Below are 22,958 nucleotides of genomic sequence, written 5' to 3' on the forward strand. Positions count from 1 at the left end.
CTAATTCATTATTGGTTTGTTTGCAAAATTAAATTTTAATTTATTTCTAACTTTTATCATTAATATTATTAAATATACATAATAAAAGGTAACTATTATATTACAAATTAAATAATATTTATTTTAAAATTTATTTTTCATAATATCTATGCCATTTATATCTTTAAACAGTAGGAGCAACAATTATGATCCCAAATCATTTATTTTTTCTTTATTGCTGATATAAATGATGGATACTGTTAATTCTTTCAACACACAAAATTATCTAGTCTATATAATTCTCACATCTAAAAGATGAATAATGAAGGTGATATATGTTCGCTCCTCTATTTTGTCTTGTTAAAATTTAATTTTGTTTTTCGTATTTTAAATGTTAATTAATTAGTTTCCAATTTTTAAAATATATCAATAATCATTTTATATAAAATCGTCATTAAATTTTATTATTATAATATTGTTAATATTTCATATAAATTTTCTTGTAAATTTTCTCTAAAAAAATTATAATGAATGATTTTTCTTTTTGTAACTTTTCTATGAATTTTAAAAGTTTCATAGTAAGAAAATTTATATCAAATATAAAATATTTTAGTATACCACATATCACATCTCATCTACCACTACAAAAAAAATTTAATTATAGTAAAAACTTTATTGACGAAATAAATTTGTCAGTAAAACAACATTTATCGATAGACTTTATTAATTGAAATAATCAATCGGTAAATTTAAATTATCAATAAAAATTCATAGGTAAAATTTATAGATAATTTAGAATTAGTATCATAGAAGAATTTTTTTCTAATACAATTTGACAATAAAATGAGATCATATTTAATGCTTTGATATTTTTGTGAAAAATTCATTGATAATTCAATTTCTTAAAAGACACCAGTAAAGTACAATTTTGATTACGAATGAAAAATCTGTTGATAAATTTGTAAACAAAAATTGGGTACCAAATTTTCCATCCAATTTAACGAAATGTGTTTATAAATTAAGTAGATATGTATGAAAAAAAAAAAGAGAAGATTAAGAAGAAAGAAGATGAGAAGAAGAAGAAGAAAGTGGGTGAGGAAGAAAAGAAGTGAGGAGTCGGAAACGGTGCATCAACGACATCAATGACAACAATGACATCAATGAAGCGGCGAAAGTAGAATGACAACAATGATGGAGGTGGTGGTAACAACGGAAAAAAAATAGGAAGAGTGAGAGAAGGAGGAAGAGAATGAAGAGAGTTAATGGTGGCAATGATGGATATGGAGGAACCAATGATAATTCTGGTAACTTAACAAAAAAAAAGAGATGAGAAAAAATCAAATCGAAATATTTATTGACAAAAAAATTCATCGATAATTACTAATGAATATTGACTAATAAATAATAATTATTAATGAAAAATTATCAATTTTTTTTTAATAATTAGTAATTACATACAAATTTTTTGATGCGTCAATAAAATTTATTAACGAAAATTTTACTGAGATAAATCATTATAATTTTAGTTTACCTATAAATTTTAAATATTATCAATGAAATTTGACCAAGTGTATATTTTTTAACCGTAACTTTTACAATTGTGTGAGAATAAAGAATTGTCACTTAAAAGTATAAAAAGATTAAATGACTTATTTTCTTAAACAAAAATAATGTTACCAGTGATTTGAAATTGAAAAAATAGAAATAAATTTGTAAAACAAATAATACAATAAAAATATGTTAGAAATTTCACATTTATAATAAATAAAGTATATTTACATGGGAATCTCATTTTACAAGTTTGTACAGTTAGGTTTAAAAATCTTTTCAAATCTCTTGTTACAATATTTATTATTTATTAACATTAAAAAAAAATATATATATATATATATATATATATATATATATATATTACAAAAAATTTTATTAACCAATTTAAATACTTATTTATAAAATAAAAAATTATTATTTATTAAAATAATTATAAATAAAAATTTATAATTATTTATTAATTAATTAATTAAAGACTAATTTAAAAACCAGTTTATTTAATAACAAAAACTTTCATAATTAATATTTAGTGATCATTGTTAATTTTAAAAATCAATTTAGAAATAATTATAGTTTATATTTATAATAATTATTATTTTAATAATTAATAAATTTTTATTTTATAAATTATTATTTAAATTTATCACTAAATTAAATTAGTTGCTAATGAGTATTATGTTATATATATATATATATATATATATATATAATATAATATGTGAGACAAATTTATATATTATAAATAAGTTTTTGTGTATATTGAATTATTCTTAAAAAAATTCTCTCTCTTTTTTTCAATAATAGAAGTGAATAATGATGACATTGAAGATTTGTGCATGAAGGGCATGGCAGCATTGATGTAAAAGGTTTACACGTATTCACCTGTCTTGCAAACATGGACTGTGGAGCTGCCAAGTCTCAAACATTTGCATGAGGAAAACGACACAAAAACCTCAGAAGAAGCAAAGTGTGAGGGGCAAAACCGTGAGAATAAGATGATATAGAATTATAAATATGGTGATAGAAGGATTGAACTGTTAGTGATAAACCGAGGAAAAGCCATGGAAGAAAGTGTTGGAGCAGAACAAGAACAACGAAGGATGAGGATGAAGGTGATGGTTGGTGTGGATGAGAGTGATGGAAGCTTCTATGCTCTGAAATGGGCCATTGATAACCTCTTCACTGCCATGGCTACTGTGGGAGAAGCAACAGAGGAGAATGAGGGCATGGTGATTCTGGTTCATGTTGAACCTAAAGTTCAAAACTTTGTTTACCCAGTTGGACCTGGTGGAGCTGGTTATTTTCATTCCCTATATATTAATTTATCCATGTCTTTCAAGTATTTATTAATTTATCTTTGATTTCTTAAAAAATAATATTTGTTTATATTTTGACTATGTTGTGCTTTTTTTTTTTCGATTGTGTTATTAGGTTTGTTTATATTGTCATGTTGTTGTTTTTAAGTGATTCCTAAAGTAAATAGGACTAGCAATTAAGAAAAATAAAAGTGTATTTCAAAGGCAAAAGAATAAAATATGTGTGTGTTTTTTGTTGGAGTGTATTTTTTGGAGAAAATATATGATTTTTATGGTGGCTTTAGCAGCATTTTATCCTGCAAATGTAGTGGTGGATTCAGTGAAGAAAGCACAAGAAGAACAATCAGCATCTGTTCTCTCAAGGGCATTGAAAATGTGTCATAATAAGCTGGTAATTAATTAATTGTCTCATTACCTTGCCAAAACTTTTATTTTTAACACTAATTATTGATTAACAAAATTTTGATGAGTAGAGATACTATTACACAAACAGAAATTAATGTGTCTTTTAAATAAACATTTTTTAAAGTAAATTTACTCAAAACATATCAGAAATCATAATAAGTTTTTGTTTTCTAAAAAAATTAAAGAAAAAAAGACCAATTTTGAGTTCCTACAAGAATATAAATTATACTTAAAATGCATTTGATTTGATTGAAACACAATTTTGTATTTTATTTTGATCTCTGAACTTAGAATATTACATAATAATGTTCCATGAATGAGGATGAAAATGCAGGTGAAAGCAGAAAGCATGATTCTGAATGGAGATCCAAGGGAGATGATATGTGAAGCAGCAGAACAAATGCAAGTTAATCTTCTTGTTTTGGGGAGTCGTGGCCTTGGTGCCCTCAAAAGGTTTGAATTACTGCCCTTGCAAATACTTTTTTTAGGTTAAAATACAGTTTTCATCTCTTATTTATATGTTACATTTTGAGTGTTTTTTTTTTAGTTTAAAAAAATATTCTTTTACAGTTTTCTTCTTCATACACCAATCCACATTGGTACTTTTTCAATTTTCTTCATTTTTTTATACTGGGGATGTTGACATTCATTTTGACTAATGTGACATGTTTTGTAATTTATTAGTGCTTTTGATCAAAGTAGTATGATATTATAAAGTAATAATCAATTTGATCTAAAAGAAAATCTTTTAAAAATCAAGGTGGAACTCGTTCAATGTAAAACTTCACTGAAATTTAAAATGTCAATTATTACTATCTATATTTATCCTTTCATTTATTTAAGTTTATTCATAGATTAATTTTGATTTTCTTTGAAAGAGTGATGATTCTATGTATGTGTACATTTGGTTGCAGGACACTTCTTGGAAGTGTGAGTGATTACTGTGCACATCATGCAAGAACACCCGTCCTTATTGTGAAACCACCTCCAGAGCAAAACAAAAAGCAGTAACCCTAATTTCCAGTCTCTTCAGCCTATGTTTAATGATGAATAAAAATGTTTTTAATTTTCTTTTTCTCTGAAACCATCTTTTAATTTTATCTGCATTAGAATAATTTAGATGGTGCTCCTTTATTTTGTACTAAAATATTTAAATAGCTCCCAAAATATCATTTCACATAGTTTTACCGTTGAAAATGAATGAAGAACTAAATTTGGATTTGCCATGAAAGCTACACTAGCCTGCCAAAAATGTCCTGAAGTCTTTATGGGACTTTATACTCATCTTTGTCTTCATATAAAATATAGATAAAATATATAAAAAGTCTTCATGGGACTTTATACTCATCTTTTAAAATAGAGTATAAATAACTTTCTTGCAATCATCATTGCAACTTGATATAAGAGAAAAGAAAACGTAGTATACAAGCATCCCTAATTCAATGCTGACATCTAGGAACAATATTTTGTTTTGTGCAACAGAGTCAATTATGAACTGTTGACAAACTACTATAAATCACTTCAAATTAAAATGATGTTGAACAAAAATCCTTGCCGAACCACACAACTAGATTCCATAGCGAAATTGCCCTTGGCAGCACATGCTGCTGTCATTCACAATAGTCAAAGACTTACCTCAACTTGCAAATATCAGAAATCTAACACGACCCAAAACTGTGCCTCTTGCAAGAAATTGAGACAAATGGAAAATATATTGGACAATTATCTGAAAAATTCAAATACACTTGTTGCCTAGAGGCTGATATCAATCCACAGAAACGTTGATATTCTATCAAAATTTCTAGCAGAATAACTTCAATGTCTTTGTAGTGGCAAACATGATCATCCAATCAACCCAACGTCATAATATATGCAACTGCAGCTTCATACACCTACTACCTACATCATATTTCAACTATCATTTTCAAATTGGAAAATCCCGAATGGACCACAATTTATTCTATACTCACTTTCATATGCACATTCCTTATAGAATATAATTTATTCTACACTCACTCTCATATGCACCTTCCTTATAGAACATATGGGATGAAATTGAGTTTCTGACCAGCTATAGAGGGGAAATATATTAAACTTAAGGGTAAGATGTGCTTCAAAAATTGGCATAATTTTATAACTTTTTTTCAAATTTGGCTTTAACCCTTAAAAAAATTATCTTATTTTCTTCCCTTTAATTTGGAGATACTTTACTTCTGATCCTTTAAAGTGATTCTTGTGACGATTTATAACTGTCATTAAATGTTAATTATATAAGTTTATAACCACTTTCACGACTATTGAGTGGAGAATTTTAAAAATGAGATACATAAAAATAAGACAATTTTTGAAAGAGTACAACCAAATTAGGAAAATTTAAAATATATATACAAATTTATTATTTTAGTATTGTAAATGTTTGTTTGGTTCTTGTATTTTCTAAAATGTAATGGATTTCGTCCACGTTCAAGGCAATGAAGTCAAGAATAAAATCTTCAAAATCACCGCTTTTAAAATAAAGGAACTAAAATTAACTTTGACCAAATTTTCAGAGACTGAGAACACATTTATCCGAATCTTTACACAGACATGTAATCAGAGACATGAAAGGCAAGGCAACCAAAGGAAAAGTATGTACCTATTTTTCCCACCCTCCTAGTCTCGTTTCGGGGTCATAGTTAGAGAACAACCGAAACTCATTTCCAAGTTTGCTGGAATGCTGAGGCCTAAATCCACAAGGATACAGGCCCAAGATCTCTGCTGCCCTTTCTTTCTGCACTTTCCCTACAAAAGTGTAATACAAAAATTACAATACCCAACAACGGATACAGTTATATTTCTTAGTAATTCTTCAGACTGATCATTTCGTCATAAACATTACAAGTAAATTATCATTTTTAGAGAAATGATAAAAGCACAATATGATAAAATTCATTGATACCTGTCAGCAGAAGCACAAATGACTCTCCAGGTTGTATGAGCAGACGAATCGTTTCAGCAACTTTCTCCAAGCACTCTTTGCTCTACTACCAAATAATTACGTCAAGAAAATCATTAGTTATGTCACTATGTTTTAAGGTGGAAGTATTGTATACTGCCAGTCTAATAGCCTCACACTTGATGTCTTTTCTATCTCCCCACCCCAACCCCAACCACCAAAGGGACAAAAATTCCATTACAAATTGAATAACAAAGGCTCACCAATTACATTCACTCCTATTCCTAGATTTTGGAGCTATTTGGATGAACTTCTTAGAAGAAATTATTCGGGGATTACGATACTGGTTCAAGACTGATTTTTTTTTATCTCTGGTCAAGCTATTCACCCAAATGAATCTTTAGGCAGTAATCTAACTTTTTTTCTTTAGATTAGGATGGAAGGAGAGAAGGTTTGACATGTCTTAAATAACACCAGATTTTCTTTTAATCTTGCATTGTGGGTTCCTCTTCTAGTAACAAGTACAAATACAAAAGTCAGTTACGGAAAAATAAAGCAGACTGGTGATTCATTGCCAGAAGCTGTGAATACACGAAACAGGCTTTAAATTAGTTCACAATGAGATATAGAAACCTATGTATCCATGAAACATGCAATTCAACTCATTGAAAAGAGATGTTAAGGAATGCACCGTACAGCACGGCCTTTGGTTTGTCCAACACGGCATAATTTTCTATGAAGCAAAATAAAAGACTAGCTGCATATTGATTTCTAATTGCAATCAAACGTACAGGGGAGGAATATCTGCTTCATACCACAGTACTGTTATTACTTTAATCAGGAGACGATGGGGAAAAGGTATACCAGAGATGGAGGAATCCAACTTAATTAAGGTATACAGTTCAAACTCTTTTAACAACTTGCACACTTAAGTTAAAAAAAAATCATTTTTCACAAGAAAAAGACTTGATCAATTTATCCTCAGCCAATCGAACCATTTATAGTTTCTGTGAAGTACAAAGCAATTGACAGAAATGGAAGCAAAAGATACAGAAGACGCCAATTTACAAAGTAATACGTCAGCAATTAATTCTCACCAAGTAAGGAGGATCTGCAACTACAATTTTGCAGGAATGTTTCAATTCTGATGGTATTTCATCAGGAAGATTGTAGTCATAAAATGTGTAATCACTTCCATATTGCTGAAAACGTTTGTCGTACTCAAGAAGTTGCACAGTAGCATCAGGATTCATTTGCTGAAGATTGAAGAAAGGAAAAAGAGAATGTTAGAGCAAAAGCAAATCCAATGGATTATAATTTTCATACAATATCTTTTAACATTGTCAACTAATTAGAAACTAGAAAACACTCTAAATATGATTTTTAAAAGTCTTATAAAAAAATGAAAAATCTTATCGTGCATGCATTTGACAAATGTATGATAGTATGAACGAGTAAAAAATATATACTGTCAGTGTATTCTAATTGAAGTCATTAGATAAGACTAATTGCTGAAAATGAGGCCTTCTTCGTCTCTTTACCAGTCTCAAATGAGCTTAATTTTCATAGACTGTGTTAGTGTAAAGATTTTTACTCTGTCAACAAATTAGATAACATCTCAAGTATTACTTATTAAATAATTATCATAAAAGTTCACAAATTTATGATAAATAACAATACATGATTCAATGCATTACAAATAAACTACCTCCACCTATAAGGATTTGAAATTCCAAACATTTTCTACACTGAGACTTTTTATATTACAAATTAAACCAGGACCACAACAACCTTCATATATTTTTTGGGTAATCATGTTATTGCTCCAAAATGTCCAGACTTAGCACCTGAGTAATCTTCTCGGAAAAACCTCACTCACTATCTCTAGAAGAGTCTTCCTGCAGTTACAATTTTTTCACGCGCAACAATCAACCTCGAACATGAGATCAGACTTAAAGAATCTAAGTTCATTTCAACTGGAACCAAGTAAACTTGTTCTAAGCAAACTTCATACGTAATCCAATCTCTTAAGACAATGCTCAATAACTTTTCAACTATCATGCAAATTTCATACCAAAATCGTGATCGGTAATCCCAACCACTCACACTCAAACAAAAAGGTAAACCCATTTACTAATTAGAAGAAAAATAAAAATAAAATTACAATATCAGAGGAGCAAAAACAAACCTTGAGATAAACATAGAGAGTAGGGCAAGCAATGCAGGCAACGCGAGCGTGGACGCCACCGCAGAGAGTGAGAACTTCCTCGGACACGGTTTTCGCTGTTTCTGGAGTGTACCAGAACTGGCTCAAATTCCAATTCTCGGACACGAGAGAAACCTCGGACCCTTCTTCCGCGTCGGACTGACGCTGCTGCTCGGCGAGGAATTCCTTGAGAGCGGCGAGAGTGTGGGAGCTGAGAGAGGGTTCATCATCGTCGGAGGGCGCCGAGGACTCAGTGAGTCCGGCCACCGAGTTAGGGTTCAGTTGGAGTTGGTCCGTCATTGCTCTAATCTGGTGTGGGAGGAAGAGTTGGCGAAGAGGTTAGTAGGGATTCGAATACAAGCTAATACATTATCCGATTCGGGTTCGGGTTTGAAATCATCGGATCCAAACCGAACCAACATGAAACTAGCCGGCTTTTTTTTTAACTTTATTAAGATATTTATTTTATTATTATTATATTTTAATAGGAACTTTTTTGTAAAATTATATTTAAGAGTTAAAATTATATTAAATATTTAAGTACAATGTCTAAATAGAGTTTAATAATGTTATATAAAGGAATTAAATAATGAATGAAATTTACTGTATTATATATTATAATCTCAAATTATTCATATATTTTCGAAAGTAATATTTATAATAATAATAATAATAATAATAATAATTAAATTAGTAAACAGATGTAAGCAATCATTTTCGTTTTTTGTTATGTATTGTTGAGAAAAATGTGGTTGGTGTAATTAAAATTAGGCTTTAAATACCTTTTTCGTCCTCATTTTCGTAGTATTTGTTGTGGATGGTTTTCATTTTAACAGAATGTTTAAAATGGTTCTTATTTTTACCGAATGCCTAAAATGGTCATCATGCAATTCGTGTTTTATTTGGTCCTTTTTTGTGTGACGCCATTTAAATCAGGAACGGTGTACAGTACACGTAACACACCCCAATGCAACGTAATACAAACAATGTCACATGTACAGTGCTCCCTTACTGATTTAAACAACATAACAGAAAAGGACCAAGTAAAACAGGAATTGTGAAAATGATGATCATTTTAAACATTCGGTCAAAATGATGACTATTTTAAACATTCTGTCAAAATTAGAACCATCTGCAACAAACACTACGAAAAAGGTATTTAAGCCTTAAAATTATATATTTTTGAATTTTAATAATTACTATATATTGGATAAAATTTGCAAGTACAATATTGTTATATTATATCTAATATGATTATATATAACAAAAATGATGATTATAAGTTGATATTGTGGTTTTGAAAGTGTATTACAAAGATTGATATCAAAGGTAAGTTCATTTAGTGCATTAACTGTAAGCTTTGAATATTCATTTTTGAAATAGCCTTGAATGGAGAAACACGACAACTATGATGAAAAATGAAATGTACCATAATTATTAGTATAGTACCCGATCCAATTATCGAAGACCCTTGTTAATTTATATGAAGGGTCCAATTTTATTAAATACAGAGTTTCTTCCTTCACCTCCAACTTTTCTTCTCCACTCCCAAAGTTTTCTAAAATTTTCTAATGAATCTTGACTTTTTCACTGGGGTAAAAAATAATTTTCAAAATTCGGTAATTTGTTTAATCGAATTTCGAAATTTGATAATTTCTTTTAGTGGATTTCAAAATTCAATAATTTACTTAATCAAATTTTGTTAATCAGTAACTACCTAAACCACATTTTGTTTTTTAAATAAAGAATTTAAATAACTTTCAAATTGAGAAAAATAATATTTAAACATTAATTTTTTATCAAAGCTCCTAAAAAATTATTGTATATTTGTAGAACATTTTTCAATTTACATTAAATGGTATTATTTTCAAGTTATAAAATGTTAAATCAAGTCAGATATAGCTAAGATAACACTAGGTCAGACTTATGTAATGTTAGTTTTATGTAATTTCAAACCAAGTTAACCCGAGTTAATGTCAAGCCAAGTCGGCCTAAACTTAGGTTGAGTTGAGTCGAGTTTGGTCTAACTTAAGCAAAATAAGTCATAGTCCTAGTCAAGTTGAGTTGGCTTGAACACATAGAAGTTAACTTTGTCTCAATTTGAGTTGATTCTAAGTCAAATCGTACTGGGAGAGATCCAAATCTAAACAAATAAGTGTGGGTCTATGTTAAGTCAAGTTAGACCCATTGCTGATTAAGTTAAGTCAATCCTGATCAAGGTCGGGCAGTGTTGGTAGAAATCCACATTGATCCAAGTTAAGACTGATCCACATTCATCTTAGTCCCATGTTTCGCCAAGTTAGTTTAGACTAATAAAAACCGATCATGGTATGCTCAAGCCATATTAACTTTAAGTCAAGTTGAACAAAACCAAAACATTTAATCAAATTTGAAATTTAAATAATTCTAAATAAAAATCTGTCAAACAAAGTCAGTGTCGAGTTGAATCCAAACCAAGTAAACTTGAATCTAAGTCAAGTAGTTAAGAATCTAGAATTCATGTCAAGTAAAATTTCATCATAAAGTTTCATCATGATGAAACTTAGCCAAATGATACAAAGTAATAAGTTAGATTTACCCATACCAAAATGGAACGAAACCGCCTAAACACACCAAAACAAAAATTTGAAAACATAAAGAATTTAAAATAAAACTATAGAATTGTCATTTGAATTTTCTTTAAAATTCTACAAAAAAAAATTATAATATTGAAATACCTCAATATTAACTAAGTTTCTAACACATGAACACGATAAAGCACAAAACAAATTATATTTTAATTGTAACCATATTAATTATTTATCACTTTTCTATTGGCAATCGAATTGACAAAGTATTTCATCTTCAATTTCGGTTAATGTTATTTGAAGGTAGTTTGATTAATATTTATCTCCATTACATTTACTCATTCGCAAAGAACAAACAGTCAATTATACACCGACATGCATATTAGTTAAATTAAAAACTGCATTTCGTTATAATATAGTTATTAAAATTAACAATGACGTTTGAATTATACTTTATACCGACATTACCGTGGCCCATGTAACAGCTTTGATTTTAACAAAAATAAAATACGGGAATCAAAGATTATTCCCATTTAAATCATAACAAAAATCCAAAAAGCAGGGTACTAAATTCAAGTCTTGGAATATAAATTTACGTCCAAGAATAAAAAATCCTTCATTTAAATCCTTGCTTAAAAGGAACTAAAAATAAACTAAAGCCATAAAAAAGTATTACACAATATTCGATATTGTAATAAATGAAGTACAAAGATCGAATCAAAATCTCTGGTACAGTACAACTTCGAACTGCTTAACGATTAGCCTTGGCAACTCTTTCAATTTCATCTTTTTTCTTGATCGCATAACTGAAATAAAGTAGCAACCTTAAGTAACACAGTATAATTAAATACGATAATGTAATTTCACTTGATCAAAGAAAAATTATACCTGTTGGATGAACCTTTTGCGGCATTAATAAGTTCATCAGCCAAACATTCAGCAATTGTCTTGATGTTTCTAAAAGCAGCTTCCCGTGCACCAGTTGTTAGAAGATAGATAGCCTGATTAACACGTCGTAGGGGTGAGATATCAACGGCTTGTCTCCTCACCACTCCAGCAGATCCAATTCTCGTGGCATCTTCACGGGGACCACTGATAAAACAATAGCAAATAAATAACTACAATAGAATAACATAATATTTAATCCACTACATTACCAAAAACTGAAGACTTCATAAAACAGAAGAGTATTCCATAAAACAATAGCAAATAAACAATAAATATCAAAAATATCAAAAACATAGGAGAATGATCAGATAGAGCTAATACAATAGCGCCATCATCCTGGCAATCAAACCAATAGGGAAATACTTAATCGTCATGTCATTCTCCACATGCTGCATCATTGACCTTTCACCCCAAAAAATAAAACTAAACCCAAAACCTTTGAATACCTTTTCCCTGAACTAATAATAAACAAACACCAAAAAAACAAGTAAAATAACTTAAGCATCCGCGTAAGATAAAATGAGCTAAACCCATATAGGAGAATGATCAGATAGAGCTAATACTTTTGCCATCATCCTGGCAATCAAACCAATAGGGAAATATTTAATCGTCATGTCATTCTCCACGTGCTTCCTCATTAACCTTCCACCGCTTAAAATATAACTAAACCCAAAACCTTCGAATACCCTTTACCTGAATTAGTAAACAAACACAAAAAAAAAGTAAAATAACTAAAGCACCCTCGTAAAGACAAAATGAGCTAAACCCATATAGAAGAATGATCAGACAGAGCTAATACTTTGGCCATCATCCTGGCAATCAAACCAATAGGGAAACAATTAATCGTCATGTCATTCTCCATTTGCTAAATCATTGATCTAGCAACCCTAAAATTGCACCTAAGCCACGAAAATTTAATTTCCTAACCCCAGAAGTTGTAAATCAACAATTAAAAACAAGTAAAATAGTTAAATCACAACATAAAGATATCATGAGAAGTACTATTAACAAATGAAATAATAGGTTTCCCTTTTAAATACTATATAAATATAAAATATAGTTTTACGACAATAGAAGATAAAGACAATTACCAATCATACTTAACTACCAAAATATCATGAAACAGTAAAAACAAACAAAAAGGAAATAGATAATTAATTTCACCTAAGAAATTATAATACATTTCATGATATATTTTTAGCACAGAAACTACTAGAATAATTCAAACCAGATGCAAAAAAATCATAAGCTTATTTTTATTTATTTAATGAGAATGATCAGATAGAGCTAATACATAAGTGCCATCATTCAGGCAATCAAACCAATAGGGAAATAAATGATCATCATGTCATTCTCCAACTCTCCAACTATCATCATTGATTCCTAAAATTAGGTGGCCCTAATCAACTAAGGATGTCCATTACTTCTAGTATAACCAGCCAGTGTACCACTTCAAAGAATGCTCTTACGTCAACATACTTAATAACTTCTACCCCCAAGCCAAAATATTTTATCACGCACAGATAACAGTAAGTAACAAATATAATTACGAGAATGGTCAGATAGAGCTAATACAAAACGCCATCATTGAGGCAATCAAACCAATATGGAATTCATAATCATCATTCCATTCTCCAAATCAATAGACACTGACTTCCCCAATAAATTATACTACAAATTTTAAGTTCAAAAAATTAAAAACGGAAAATATTTGTTAATGTGTGTCCAATTTCATCGCATACTTTTAAAGAAACAAGTTTACAGCATCCCAGCGACATATACACAATTAAAACCAATTAGAAAGTCATCCGTGCATAAAAACATCACAAAAACAATTACAGGCACTAGAACATACCTATTGATGACAGCATCCACAATAACCTGAATTGGATTCTGGTCAGTGAGCAAGTGAATGATTTCCATGGCATGCTTGATAATCCTAACAGCCAAAAGCTTCTTTCCATTGTTTCTTCCATGCATCATAAGAGAGTTAGTAAGCCTCTCAACAATGGGGCACTGCGCTTTCCTGAACCGCTTCACCGAGTACCTGCCGGATGTGTGAGGAACGTACGTGGCATGCTTCGAGGACACCACTCCGATATAATCAGCCAACGAAATATCGTTAACCTAATAACAAAAAAAAGGAAGATAAATTAAAAAAAAAAAACTGTCTAATCAATTTAATGTCAAAGTATTACCACTAACCTAATTACTAAAGAAAATCTCATAATAAACAAACTACATGGATACACATTTCAAAAACTTTCATGAAAAGTCGTGTAATTTTAGAATTTAGCAAGATTAATAACTAGATAACAGCAAGTGATAAGTACCTGAATGTCTTCGAAGCTCCAACGGTTGAACAGTTTGACATCTAGTTGGGTGGGATCTGGAACGGCCCCAGCTTCAGTGACGATGTCCGCCATGGCTGCAGAGCAAAATGAAAAGAGAGAGTTAGCGAAGAGAAGAATGAGAAGAAGAAAAGCAGAAAAAAATGTGAGAGAACGAACTGGTTTGTAGGCACAGAGGGTGCAGTGGAGTGGCGGAAGAAGCTGCAAGTGCAATTGCAACGACACAAACCCTAGGTTTATCGAATTGACATTTGGTTATTTATAGTGATCGAAAACCCTAAGTTGAACGGTTAGGCCTGGCCCATTGAGGTTTGGGTATTTCTCTTCGGCTGTGGACTTGGGCCTTGGTGGTTTGCGTAGGATGTGTTTGCTTTTGTTTTCATTACATGGAGAGGGCGATTACCTGCACCATATCCTTCCATTTCCAAACTTTATTTTGCGGAATATAATAAATAATTACACAATTTTTTTTTCGAAAGTAAACATTTCCTCCTTTTAAGGAAAACATTTTGAAGGGGTGGGGAAAGGGATATGATGGGGTGTAAGAAGTAATTGTCAAAAATTGTATAATGTTACCCGCGTATTGTACAGGGTTAAATATGTTTTTTGATTAAGTGAAATTTGGAAATGGTTTTCTTCGAAAATTTTGATCAATTTAGTCTTTCATATCTATAAATGTATGAATTTAGTCCTTTTAACCAGATTTTGTTAAGTTTATCTAATGTTTCAAACGCATTTCATGATAGTATTTGACATCGTTTGACTCATTTTTGCTTAAATGTTAACTCAAATATTATCATAAAATGCATTTGAAACTTGAAATAAACTAAACAAATTTTGATTAAAAGGATTAAATATATGTATTTCTGAAAATGAATGACTAAAGTGATCAAAATGAAGGACTAAATTAGTTAAATGTTTGAATGAGGGATTAATTTTAAATTTCAGTGAAACTTGAAGGACAAAAACATATTTAACCAAATTATATATTATGTATCAACGCCGGAAAATTGATCTTTTTTTCTTTTCTCCTTTGCCATGCCATAGAATCAGCTTATTAGAGTAAATCAGCATATTTACTCTTTTATTTGAAAACAAATTCATTTTGGTGAGTCTAAAGGGTTCATCAATTTTGAGAAAGATAAACGTTTATATTTAAGAAAAAACGTTTATATTCAGCGCATGTGCATGTATTAGACGCTTATAGTTAAGAACTTGGTTGGATTCATTTACTTCAAAAACAATGGAAGCAAGTCATGATGTTTTTAAAAGACTTTTACTTTGTAAAAACTTGTTTATCTTGAAATGAATTACAATCCATCGATACATTATATCTGCACACTGAACAACACTGTAAGACAAACGATCTTTGTTATCATACAAATTTTAAAGCATCAGACTTGTCGTATCATATGGTTTTAGTTCCAACACTTTTTCACATCCAGAGAACTTTGTGAAGAACAAAATTGGAACAGTCCTCGATGTTAAAATGAATGAAAACTTGAAAAGTAGGATCCTAGGATTGTAAGCAAAATTCATTTTTTTTTTTACATTTAACATAACCAAGAGGACCATTATTCACCATGCCAAAAGCTAAAACCATTAGGAGATAAATACCATCCTATATCAGATTCTGAACTTTCCCCTATATAATGTCATTTCTTAATTTTTAAACATTCCCTCCCCAATTGGTGATTCCGAATTTCTATTTACTTTTCAAGTATCCACCGCCAATCTGTTGTAAGTTTTAATGACAATTGTTTGGCAGAATAGATGCCTTAGAAATCAAAGTTCAGGTCTGATTAGAAACAAATTCGGTGGACAATGTTAATCTAAAAGCATGATGCTTCTTTGAAATATGAATAAGTGGATAACAATCTGAAACCATGAAAATCTTAACGAAAGTGCTGAACTATAAACAAATTTGCTACATCGCAATTGGAAAAAAAAAACACCAGTGTAATATTTTAGATACCAAGAATGCCAAAAATTATATTGGATTGATCACATCCATTGCAAAAGGAACATAAAATGAAAAGCAGTACATAAAACCCAAACCACAATTTTACTCAAAACTCTGCCAGCTCAATAACATCAAAAATAGAGTGTCACAGTGTAATAACAGATTCAGGACAATAAAATATGGCATTGCTAACTACCACAAAAAAACAGCATTGTTTCACATGAACACTGAATCAAACAATCAAAAAGACTCTAGCGCAATCTCCTTGCTTCTCTCTCAGACTCAAGAAGGGTGAGAATGTCTCCCTCTCTCACTGGTCCCTTCACATTCCTCATGATGTGACGATTCTGATCATCCAAAAACTTCACTCTAACCTGAGTCACCTGCCCTCTGGACCCAGTTCGGCCCATAACCTTCACAACAATAGCATGCTTCACCTGAGATTCCATCCTGCTCAAATATAAGCCATTTTTATAAGTATGTAGTTAGTAAGGTCTGCATATCACATTAGCAGTGAAAAGGGAGAAACATAAAAACAACACAATCAATATCTACAATCATGAATTCAGCATCAAATTTGAACAAATGCAGTGAAAACCAAAAGTGAAATACTAACAGGACATAATTGAGTAACTAATACGCAAAAAGGTTTATCAGGTGTGATAAACAGTTTGTTCAAAATGAAGTCATACACTGTATATAAACCAACCATGAACTCATTTCAACTTGCTATGGAGAATGATCAGATAGAGCTAATACATGAGTGCCATCATTCAGGCAATCAAACCAATAGGGAAACAATTAATCATCATATCGTTCTCCAACTTAACATTGTTCTATCTCCTAAATCCCAAACATGAAAAATTCCATAGCATTACATGAAAAGCATGTACATTATCATTAACAGAGCAAACAGCTTGATTTCAATTCCAAGTCTAACACAGTGGATCGAACATAAAAAAAAATATAGAACCAATTTAAATACATTTCTTTACTACGGCTCCTACAAGAAAATATTAAAACAATCAAGCTAATAAAGTTAAAAAAAAAAAATCTACAAATTAAAGACAATTATATTTTCTAAACCGACTCAAACCAAAATAAAATAAATTATTGTTCACTGGGTGTGATGCAACAAATTTATCATCAAAACCAACACAACTCAACAGCAATCATAACACTGAGGCTTCACACCGTCATAAACCACTACCAACTGAAAATCATTAGGATCATGAATAGCAAACAAATCACATTATTAAGATAAAATATACTATTACGGCAAATTTATAAAAATATCATTAACCTTATATGAATCAAATTTATAATGAAGAAAATGAGTGTTGAAATTCAATGCAGATTTCAGAAACACCAATGGGCATACCTGATATTAAGAAAGAGGAAGAGGCTAGGGGTCGCAGCCGCAGCTTTCACTTCAAACTCCACAGAAGAAAAGCAACAAACCCTAGGTATTGAAATTTATATGAACACTAGATTAGTTGTTAATGACAATTTTATCCATGGAATACCATCTAGGTACATAATATGAGTGTGGACCTTATTGGAAATTACGATATTCAATTTTAAATATTTTTATAACATAATTGTAATATGAAAATATGTATTGTTATATTATTTAAAAGTACACGAATACATAATATGATACAGTAAATAATAAACATTTATAAATTATATTCTAATTATTCATTGTATTCTTGTTCCTGTCAATATTAAAATAATAATCTTCAACTAAATTATAGACATATATTATTTAGTTATATTATGTGTTTAATATATATATATATATATATATATATATATTAGTATATATATATTAGTATTAGTATAAATATAGCGTTATGCGTATGTGTGTACACATTTTTTAAATATAGATAATATTATATTAATAGATGATAATAGTATAATGTTATTAAGTTAATGTATAAAATACATGTATATTTATTAAAAATAAAATGAAATTAATAAAAAAGATAATTGTTGATAATAAAAAAAGAAAAAAAAATAAATCGTTTTATAGAAAATAGGTAAAAGTTATCGTTAATTTTACAAAGGATATAATTAGTATAAAATGTGGACACAAAAAATAAATCTTCTTTATATATTGTTATAAATATATAATAAAAATTTTAAAAAGTCAACTTGGTCTCTGATGTGGTATTTAACTACGACCGACCATCATTTAACATCTCTATGCTAATATATGCAATTATTGTTTATATTTTTCTTCATGTAAAATTACTTAATAAATAAATAAAAGAATTACAAATTATTATTTATTTATGTATATGTAATATTCATTAATTAACAAATGAAAATTATAGAAGTAATCAAAACATAAGAAAAGTCTTATGATTATATTCTATTCTAAAGTTTACTTTCAGTTTCAATTATGGTGATGAATAATTGGGATTTCCTCCATGATAGATTATCTTCTAGCTCAAACTTTTTTTATGATGATTAGTTATGGAAGTTTTCTCGTAAGATAGAATTTCTTTATAGTTTAACTCTTAAATTTGGTGTTCAAGGTTTATTTGCTCTAAAGTTTTCTTCATATTACTTAAACAACAACATTGTTGCTCAAGTGTAAAGGACATATTTAAATTATGATCTTACAATCTTTCACCCCTTAGCTATATTACAATTCACACAAAATAAATTACATTTCCACATATTTGATTTTTTCATGCCTCGTTTTGTTATTTATAAGTAAAAGATAGTTAATTTAGTTAAGATTAAGTCAATCTCATTCAATGTAAGTGTCGAAATCATGTATAAAATCAAGAAAAATAAACATTGATGGATGAGAGTAACAACTTGTGATCCCTTTTCCTTGTTTTAACAAAGTTTCCATCTCATATAGAGATAATCTATTTTCATCTTGATGCTCCTCATAACCCTTTTGTATAATCTCCAAAAAACATTGACAATCTTGCAACGCTTTCATATAAAGACACCATCTTTTATAATTTTTTTTTTTAAGACGAAGAGATGAAGGAATTAAAAGTTGGTATATCCATTGATTGTCATCTCTCGATTATATTTGTCTCTAGCAAACTTTTTAGATCAAACCTATCCATTGATACCACTCTAGTAGAAAAAGATGTTATAAGAGAGCTTCTAAATTTCCTTACTTGAAAATGTCAAATACAAGAGGTATTTATAAGTGCTAATGGAAATATATAGACTCTCTTCTAAGAGTTCTCTAATTTAAAACTATATAATTTCCTACATCGTTTCTAATTAATAACTTTATAGATTTTATAAAATTTACTTAGAGAAACTCAAGAGTCGTTATACATATTTCTATATTTCAAAATTACAATAACATTCATATATCTTCTTCATGTGCTTATGTTTAAAAATTGTAACCTCAAGTTCATGTTGTTATAATTTTTATGGGGATTACCTTTCATAGTATGTTTGCATTTCATCTCTAAGTTGCTTATATGTACATGTTAGTTTATAATATTTAAATTTAAATTTCATTTTACTTTGATTCTACAGTCTACTAGTTTTGAATATGTTTTTCTTTTAAGCTCCTTAAGCTTGCATGCGTTTTTATTTAAAATCTTTAACCTCAACTTAAGGTTGTTCGGATTTGGTATGTGACATTTCACGATACGTCTTCATCTTGTTCTAAGTTGCTTATTGATTTCATGTGCTGACATCTTTCGATACATTTTTGCCTATTAAGTTGCATATATGTGCATGTGATTTTGTTTGTAAATTTTGACCTCTTGTTCTACTTTTTAACCTCACATTGTTCTAATTTTAGCCACGACTATCTTTCATATATTTTATTTTGAGTCTCATTTATATGTGCATATTGTTTTTTATTTCAAATATTTTATGTTCAACTTCATTTTTCTTTAAATTCATATGTCAATATTTTTTCATATATATATATATATATATATTATGCATGTGCTTTTGTTTAAAATTTTAACTTTATATTGCTATAATTATATATTGGAATTATATTTGGCAATATGTTTGTATTTTTCTTCTAAGTTAATTTTTATACACGTGTTAATTTTGTTTTATATGGTTTTAAGTTCAGTTTCATTTTAGTTTGATTCAATGTATTATTACCTTTTAGTACATCTTTGCCTTTTGTATTGTTTATATCTTCATTTGATTTTGTTTAAAATATTTAACCTTAATCTGATATTGTTAATTTTGTATAGGGATTAGGTTTCACAACATATATACATTTTATTTTAGTTGCTTATTTATATATGCATTGTAGATCTACTTACAGTGTTTTATACGCTAATATTTTTATTATTAAATTTAAAATAATAATATTATTTAAAATAACAATAATAATAATAAATTACAATAACAATTTAAAGTATTTTAAATTATATCAATAAAAAATAATAATGATAAAAAAATATGACAATTATATAAAAAAATTATATCCTAATAATAAAAAATGTAATAATAAAAAGTAATATTAATAATAAGAATTACATAATAATGACATAAATACATGTATACTATAATAATAACAAATTTAATAATATTAATAATATAAGTTATTAATAATAAAATATATAATAATAATAATATAAATACATTTAAATATTAATAATATATAAATTACTAATAGTAATAATAGTAATAACTTTTATCATAAAGATAATCTGATCATTTTACAATGTTATTTATTAAAATATTTTTATCCAAAGTATTATTAACAATTAATTAAATATGAACGATATATATATATTGAATATTTGTAATCAATGACCATTTAATTAAACTATATATTTCTAAATAAGTGTGTACACTCTTAATCATACTCTTATTTCATTATTGTTGCATATATATCTCACACTCACTGTTCCCAAATACATTTAAATTATATGTTTAAATGCCAAAAAAATAAATAGTTGATTTCGAAAAACATTAACTTTCAATTATTTATCTAACAACTATGATTATACTTAAGTAGTCTTATTTAATACAACATTCAAAACTTCATATTACCAAATATATAATTACTCATCAATTCCTCTTATATATATTTTGGTTTAATTAGTGGTAAATTTAAAAACTTTTAAGTGAAGGGATAAATTTAACTTTTGTGTTTTATTATTAAATTTATTTTTTTAATTAAGTTATCGCAGTTAATTATTATTTTTTTAATTGGGTGTTGTAACTATTAACCGATTGACGCAGTTATTATTTTGTCGTATCATTTTGTCACCTTCTTCGATTATTAATACATGTCATTTTATTATTTTAAAATTTTAAAATTTTAAAATTTATAATTTACAAATTTATAATTTTAATATATTAATTTAAAATTGTATAATTATATTATTATGATTATAAAATATAAAATTATGATATATTTTTAATTTTTATTCAAATAATAAAATCATAATTTTTATAATCATACAACTTTGAATTAAACTAAAAAATTATAATTGTCCAATGTTTGATGCAATATTTATTTTCTCTCATAAACAACAAAAATATCTATTTTGTTAAATATAAGTATTATTTAAGAAAATTTGTATAAATTTATAGATATAAAAAGGAATGATATTGTTATGCATTAAACTTTTATTTTAATTATGTTTAGTCGTACCACGAGTTTTTTTCATAACTATTAAATTAGAGACCAAATTAAATGTATATTTTAAAAATTATTGTTTTTCTAAAATATTATTTAAATAATTAGACATGGTAATTATATTTTCTCACATTTCACATAAAATAAAACTATTTTTTCAAAACTATTCTTCCATTAAAGTGTTTGTCGCTTAGAGCATTTGTTTTAACAGAGTTGAATTTCCAACGCTGAAAAAGTGTAAAATTAACTTTCAATTTCTCACCAGGGAATCCAACAAAGTGTCTCTCTTAAGATAGAAGGTTACAAGAATTTTTCAAAAATAAAATTATTATGATTTTATGAAATATAAAATTATGATATATTTTTAATTTTTATTTAAATAATAAAATTATAAGTTTATAATTATACAATTTCGAATTAAAATAATTATATAAAAATACAAAATGATACAATTTAAAAATTATAAAATTATAAAATTTTTAAATAATAAAACAATAAGATAATATGTGGTGACAACTTAACAATGTAACATGATAAAATAATAACCATATTAGTTTTTTAATAACCACATCATCTCATTAATAAAAAAAGTTAACTGCAAAGACTAAATAAAAAAATTTACAATGAGAGACTTAATTAAAAGTATCCAAATTTATGGAAGTATATATTTATAAATATAAAATGTAATGCAAGTGAGAAAAAAAAACCTTATTATCATAATTTTTAAATTCATACATTTATAACCCTATATTTAAACTTCATATTTGTAAAAATAACTTATATTCATTTTATTATTATTTTATGGTTTATATTTATTATAACAATTATATTATTCATTATAACAATTATATGGTATTTGTTACATTTCAACAACATTTTATTTCTAATCAGAACCAATATTCATTTCAATTATATCTAAATATTACCTAAAACACTTCCTTAAACCCATAATCAAACACCAACTTAACTATTATTATATATTTTAATATTTAAAAATCTACATATAAATATGTTTTAGTATATGTAATGATATAATAACATGATTATTTAACTTTTTTAAATTATTAAACTTTTCATTTTGATACCACATCTATATATTATACATAATTATAACAGTTAAATATGTGTATTT

General features: G+C 27.9%; 4 protein-coding genes and 6 non-coding genes across 12 annotated transcripts; 1 reads left to right on the forward strand and 9 right to left on the reverse strand.

The window, feature by feature from the left end:
* The first annotated feature begins 2,540 nt into the window (after positions 1-2,540).
* On the forward strand, positions 2,541-4,372 carry LOC114192712 (universal stress protein YxiE). Of its 3 annotated transcripts, none has more exons than XM_028082504.1 (4): positions 2,541-2,826; positions 3,155-3,237; positions 3,586-3,704; positions 4,166-4,372. In XM_028082504.1, exons 1-4 carry the CDS (start codon positions 2,592-2,594, stop codon positions 4,260-4,262), a joined length of 534 nt encoding a protein of 177 aa, XP_027938305.1. In that variant the 5' UTR covers positions 2,541-2,591; the 3' UTR covers positions 4,263-4,372. The 3 variants fall into 3 exon arrangements, with proteins under 3 accessions (XP_027938305.1, XP_027938304.1, XP_027938302.1); XM_028082503.1 differs by having other exon boundaries at positions 2,548-2,826; positions 3,134-3,237; XM_028082501.1 differs by having other exon boundaries at positions 2,550-2,826; positions 3,131-3,237.
* A 241-nt stretch (positions 4,373-4,613) lies between these two features.
* LOC114192711 (EEF1A lysine methyltransferase 1) lies at positions 4,614-8,739 on the reverse strand. Its single transcript, XM_028082500.1, has 5 exons — positions 8,375-8,739; positions 7,284-7,442; positions 6,190-6,271; positions 5,887-6,032; positions 4,614-5,150 (listed from the first exon to the last, which is right to left on the reverse strand). Exons 1-4 carry the CDS (start codon positions 8,690-8,692, stop codon positions 5,887-5,889), a joined length of 705 nt encoding a protein of 234 aa, XP_027938301.1. The 5' UTR covers positions 8,693-8,739; the 3' UTR covers positions 4,614-5,150.
* A 2,770-nt stretch (positions 8,740-11,509) lies between these two features.
* Positions 11,510-14,528, reverse strand: LOC114192466 (40S ribosomal protein S5-like). Its single transcript, XM_028082198.1, has 5 exons — positions 14,418-14,528; positions 14,241-14,335; positions 13,763-14,034; positions 11,848-12,051; positions 11,510-11,765 (listed from the first exon to the last, which is right to left on the reverse strand). Exons 2-5 carry the CDS (start codon positions 14,331-14,333, stop codon positions 11,711-11,713), a joined length of 624 nt encoding a protein of 207 aa, XP_027937999.1. The 5' UTR covers positions 14,334-14,335; positions 14,418-14,528; the 3' UTR covers positions 11,510-11,710.
* Positions 12,206-12,288, reverse strand: LOC114192857. The gene has a single exon (XR_003606176.1). It is a non-coding gene; the product is annotated as a small nucleolar RNA Z102/R77 (small nucleolar RNA).
* LOC114192858 lies at positions 12,448-12,528 on the reverse strand. Its single transcript, XR_003606177.1, has one exon. It is a non-coding gene; the product is annotated as a small nucleolar RNA Z102/R77 (small nucleolar RNA).
* LOC114192859 lies at positions 12,684-12,764 on the reverse strand. The gene has a single exon (XR_003606178.1). It is a non-coding gene; the product is annotated as a small nucleolar RNA Z102/R77 (small nucleolar RNA).
* Positions 13,179-13,261, reverse strand: LOC114192855. Its single transcript, XR_003606174.1, has one exon. It is a non-coding gene; the product is annotated as a small nucleolar RNA Z102/R77 (small nucleolar RNA).
* On the reverse strand, positions 13,460-13,540 carry LOC114192860. Its single transcript, XR_003606179.1, has one exon. It is a non-coding gene; the product is annotated as a small nucleolar RNA Z102/R77 (small nucleolar RNA).
* A 1,711-nt stretch (positions 14,529-16,239) lies between the features above and the next one.
* LOC114190384 (40S ribosomal protein S28) lies at positions 16,240-17,716 on the reverse strand. Its single transcript, XM_028079239.1, has 2 exons — positions 17,603-17,716; positions 16,240-16,671 (listed from the first exon to the last, which is right to left on the reverse strand). Exon 2 carries the CDS (start codon positions 16,668-16,670, stop codon positions 16,473-16,475), a length of 198 nt encoding a protein of 65 aa, XP_027935040.1. The 5' UTR covers position 16,671; positions 17,603-17,716; the 3' UTR covers positions 16,240-16,472.
* On the reverse strand, positions 16,958-17,040 carry LOC114192856. Its single transcript, XR_003606175.1, has one exon. It is a non-coding gene; the product is annotated as a small nucleolar RNA Z102/R77 (small nucleolar RNA).
* Positions 17,717-22,958: the final 5,242 nt, after the last annotated feature.

Source organism: Vigna unguiculata, chromosome 7 (genome assembly GCF_004118075.2).
Source record: "Vigna unguiculata cultivar IT97K-499-35 chromosome 7, ASM411807v1, whole genome shotgun sequence".
Taxonomy (NCBI): Eukaryota; Viridiplantae; Streptophyta; class Magnoliopsida; order Fabales; family Fabaceae; genus Vigna; species Vigna unguiculata.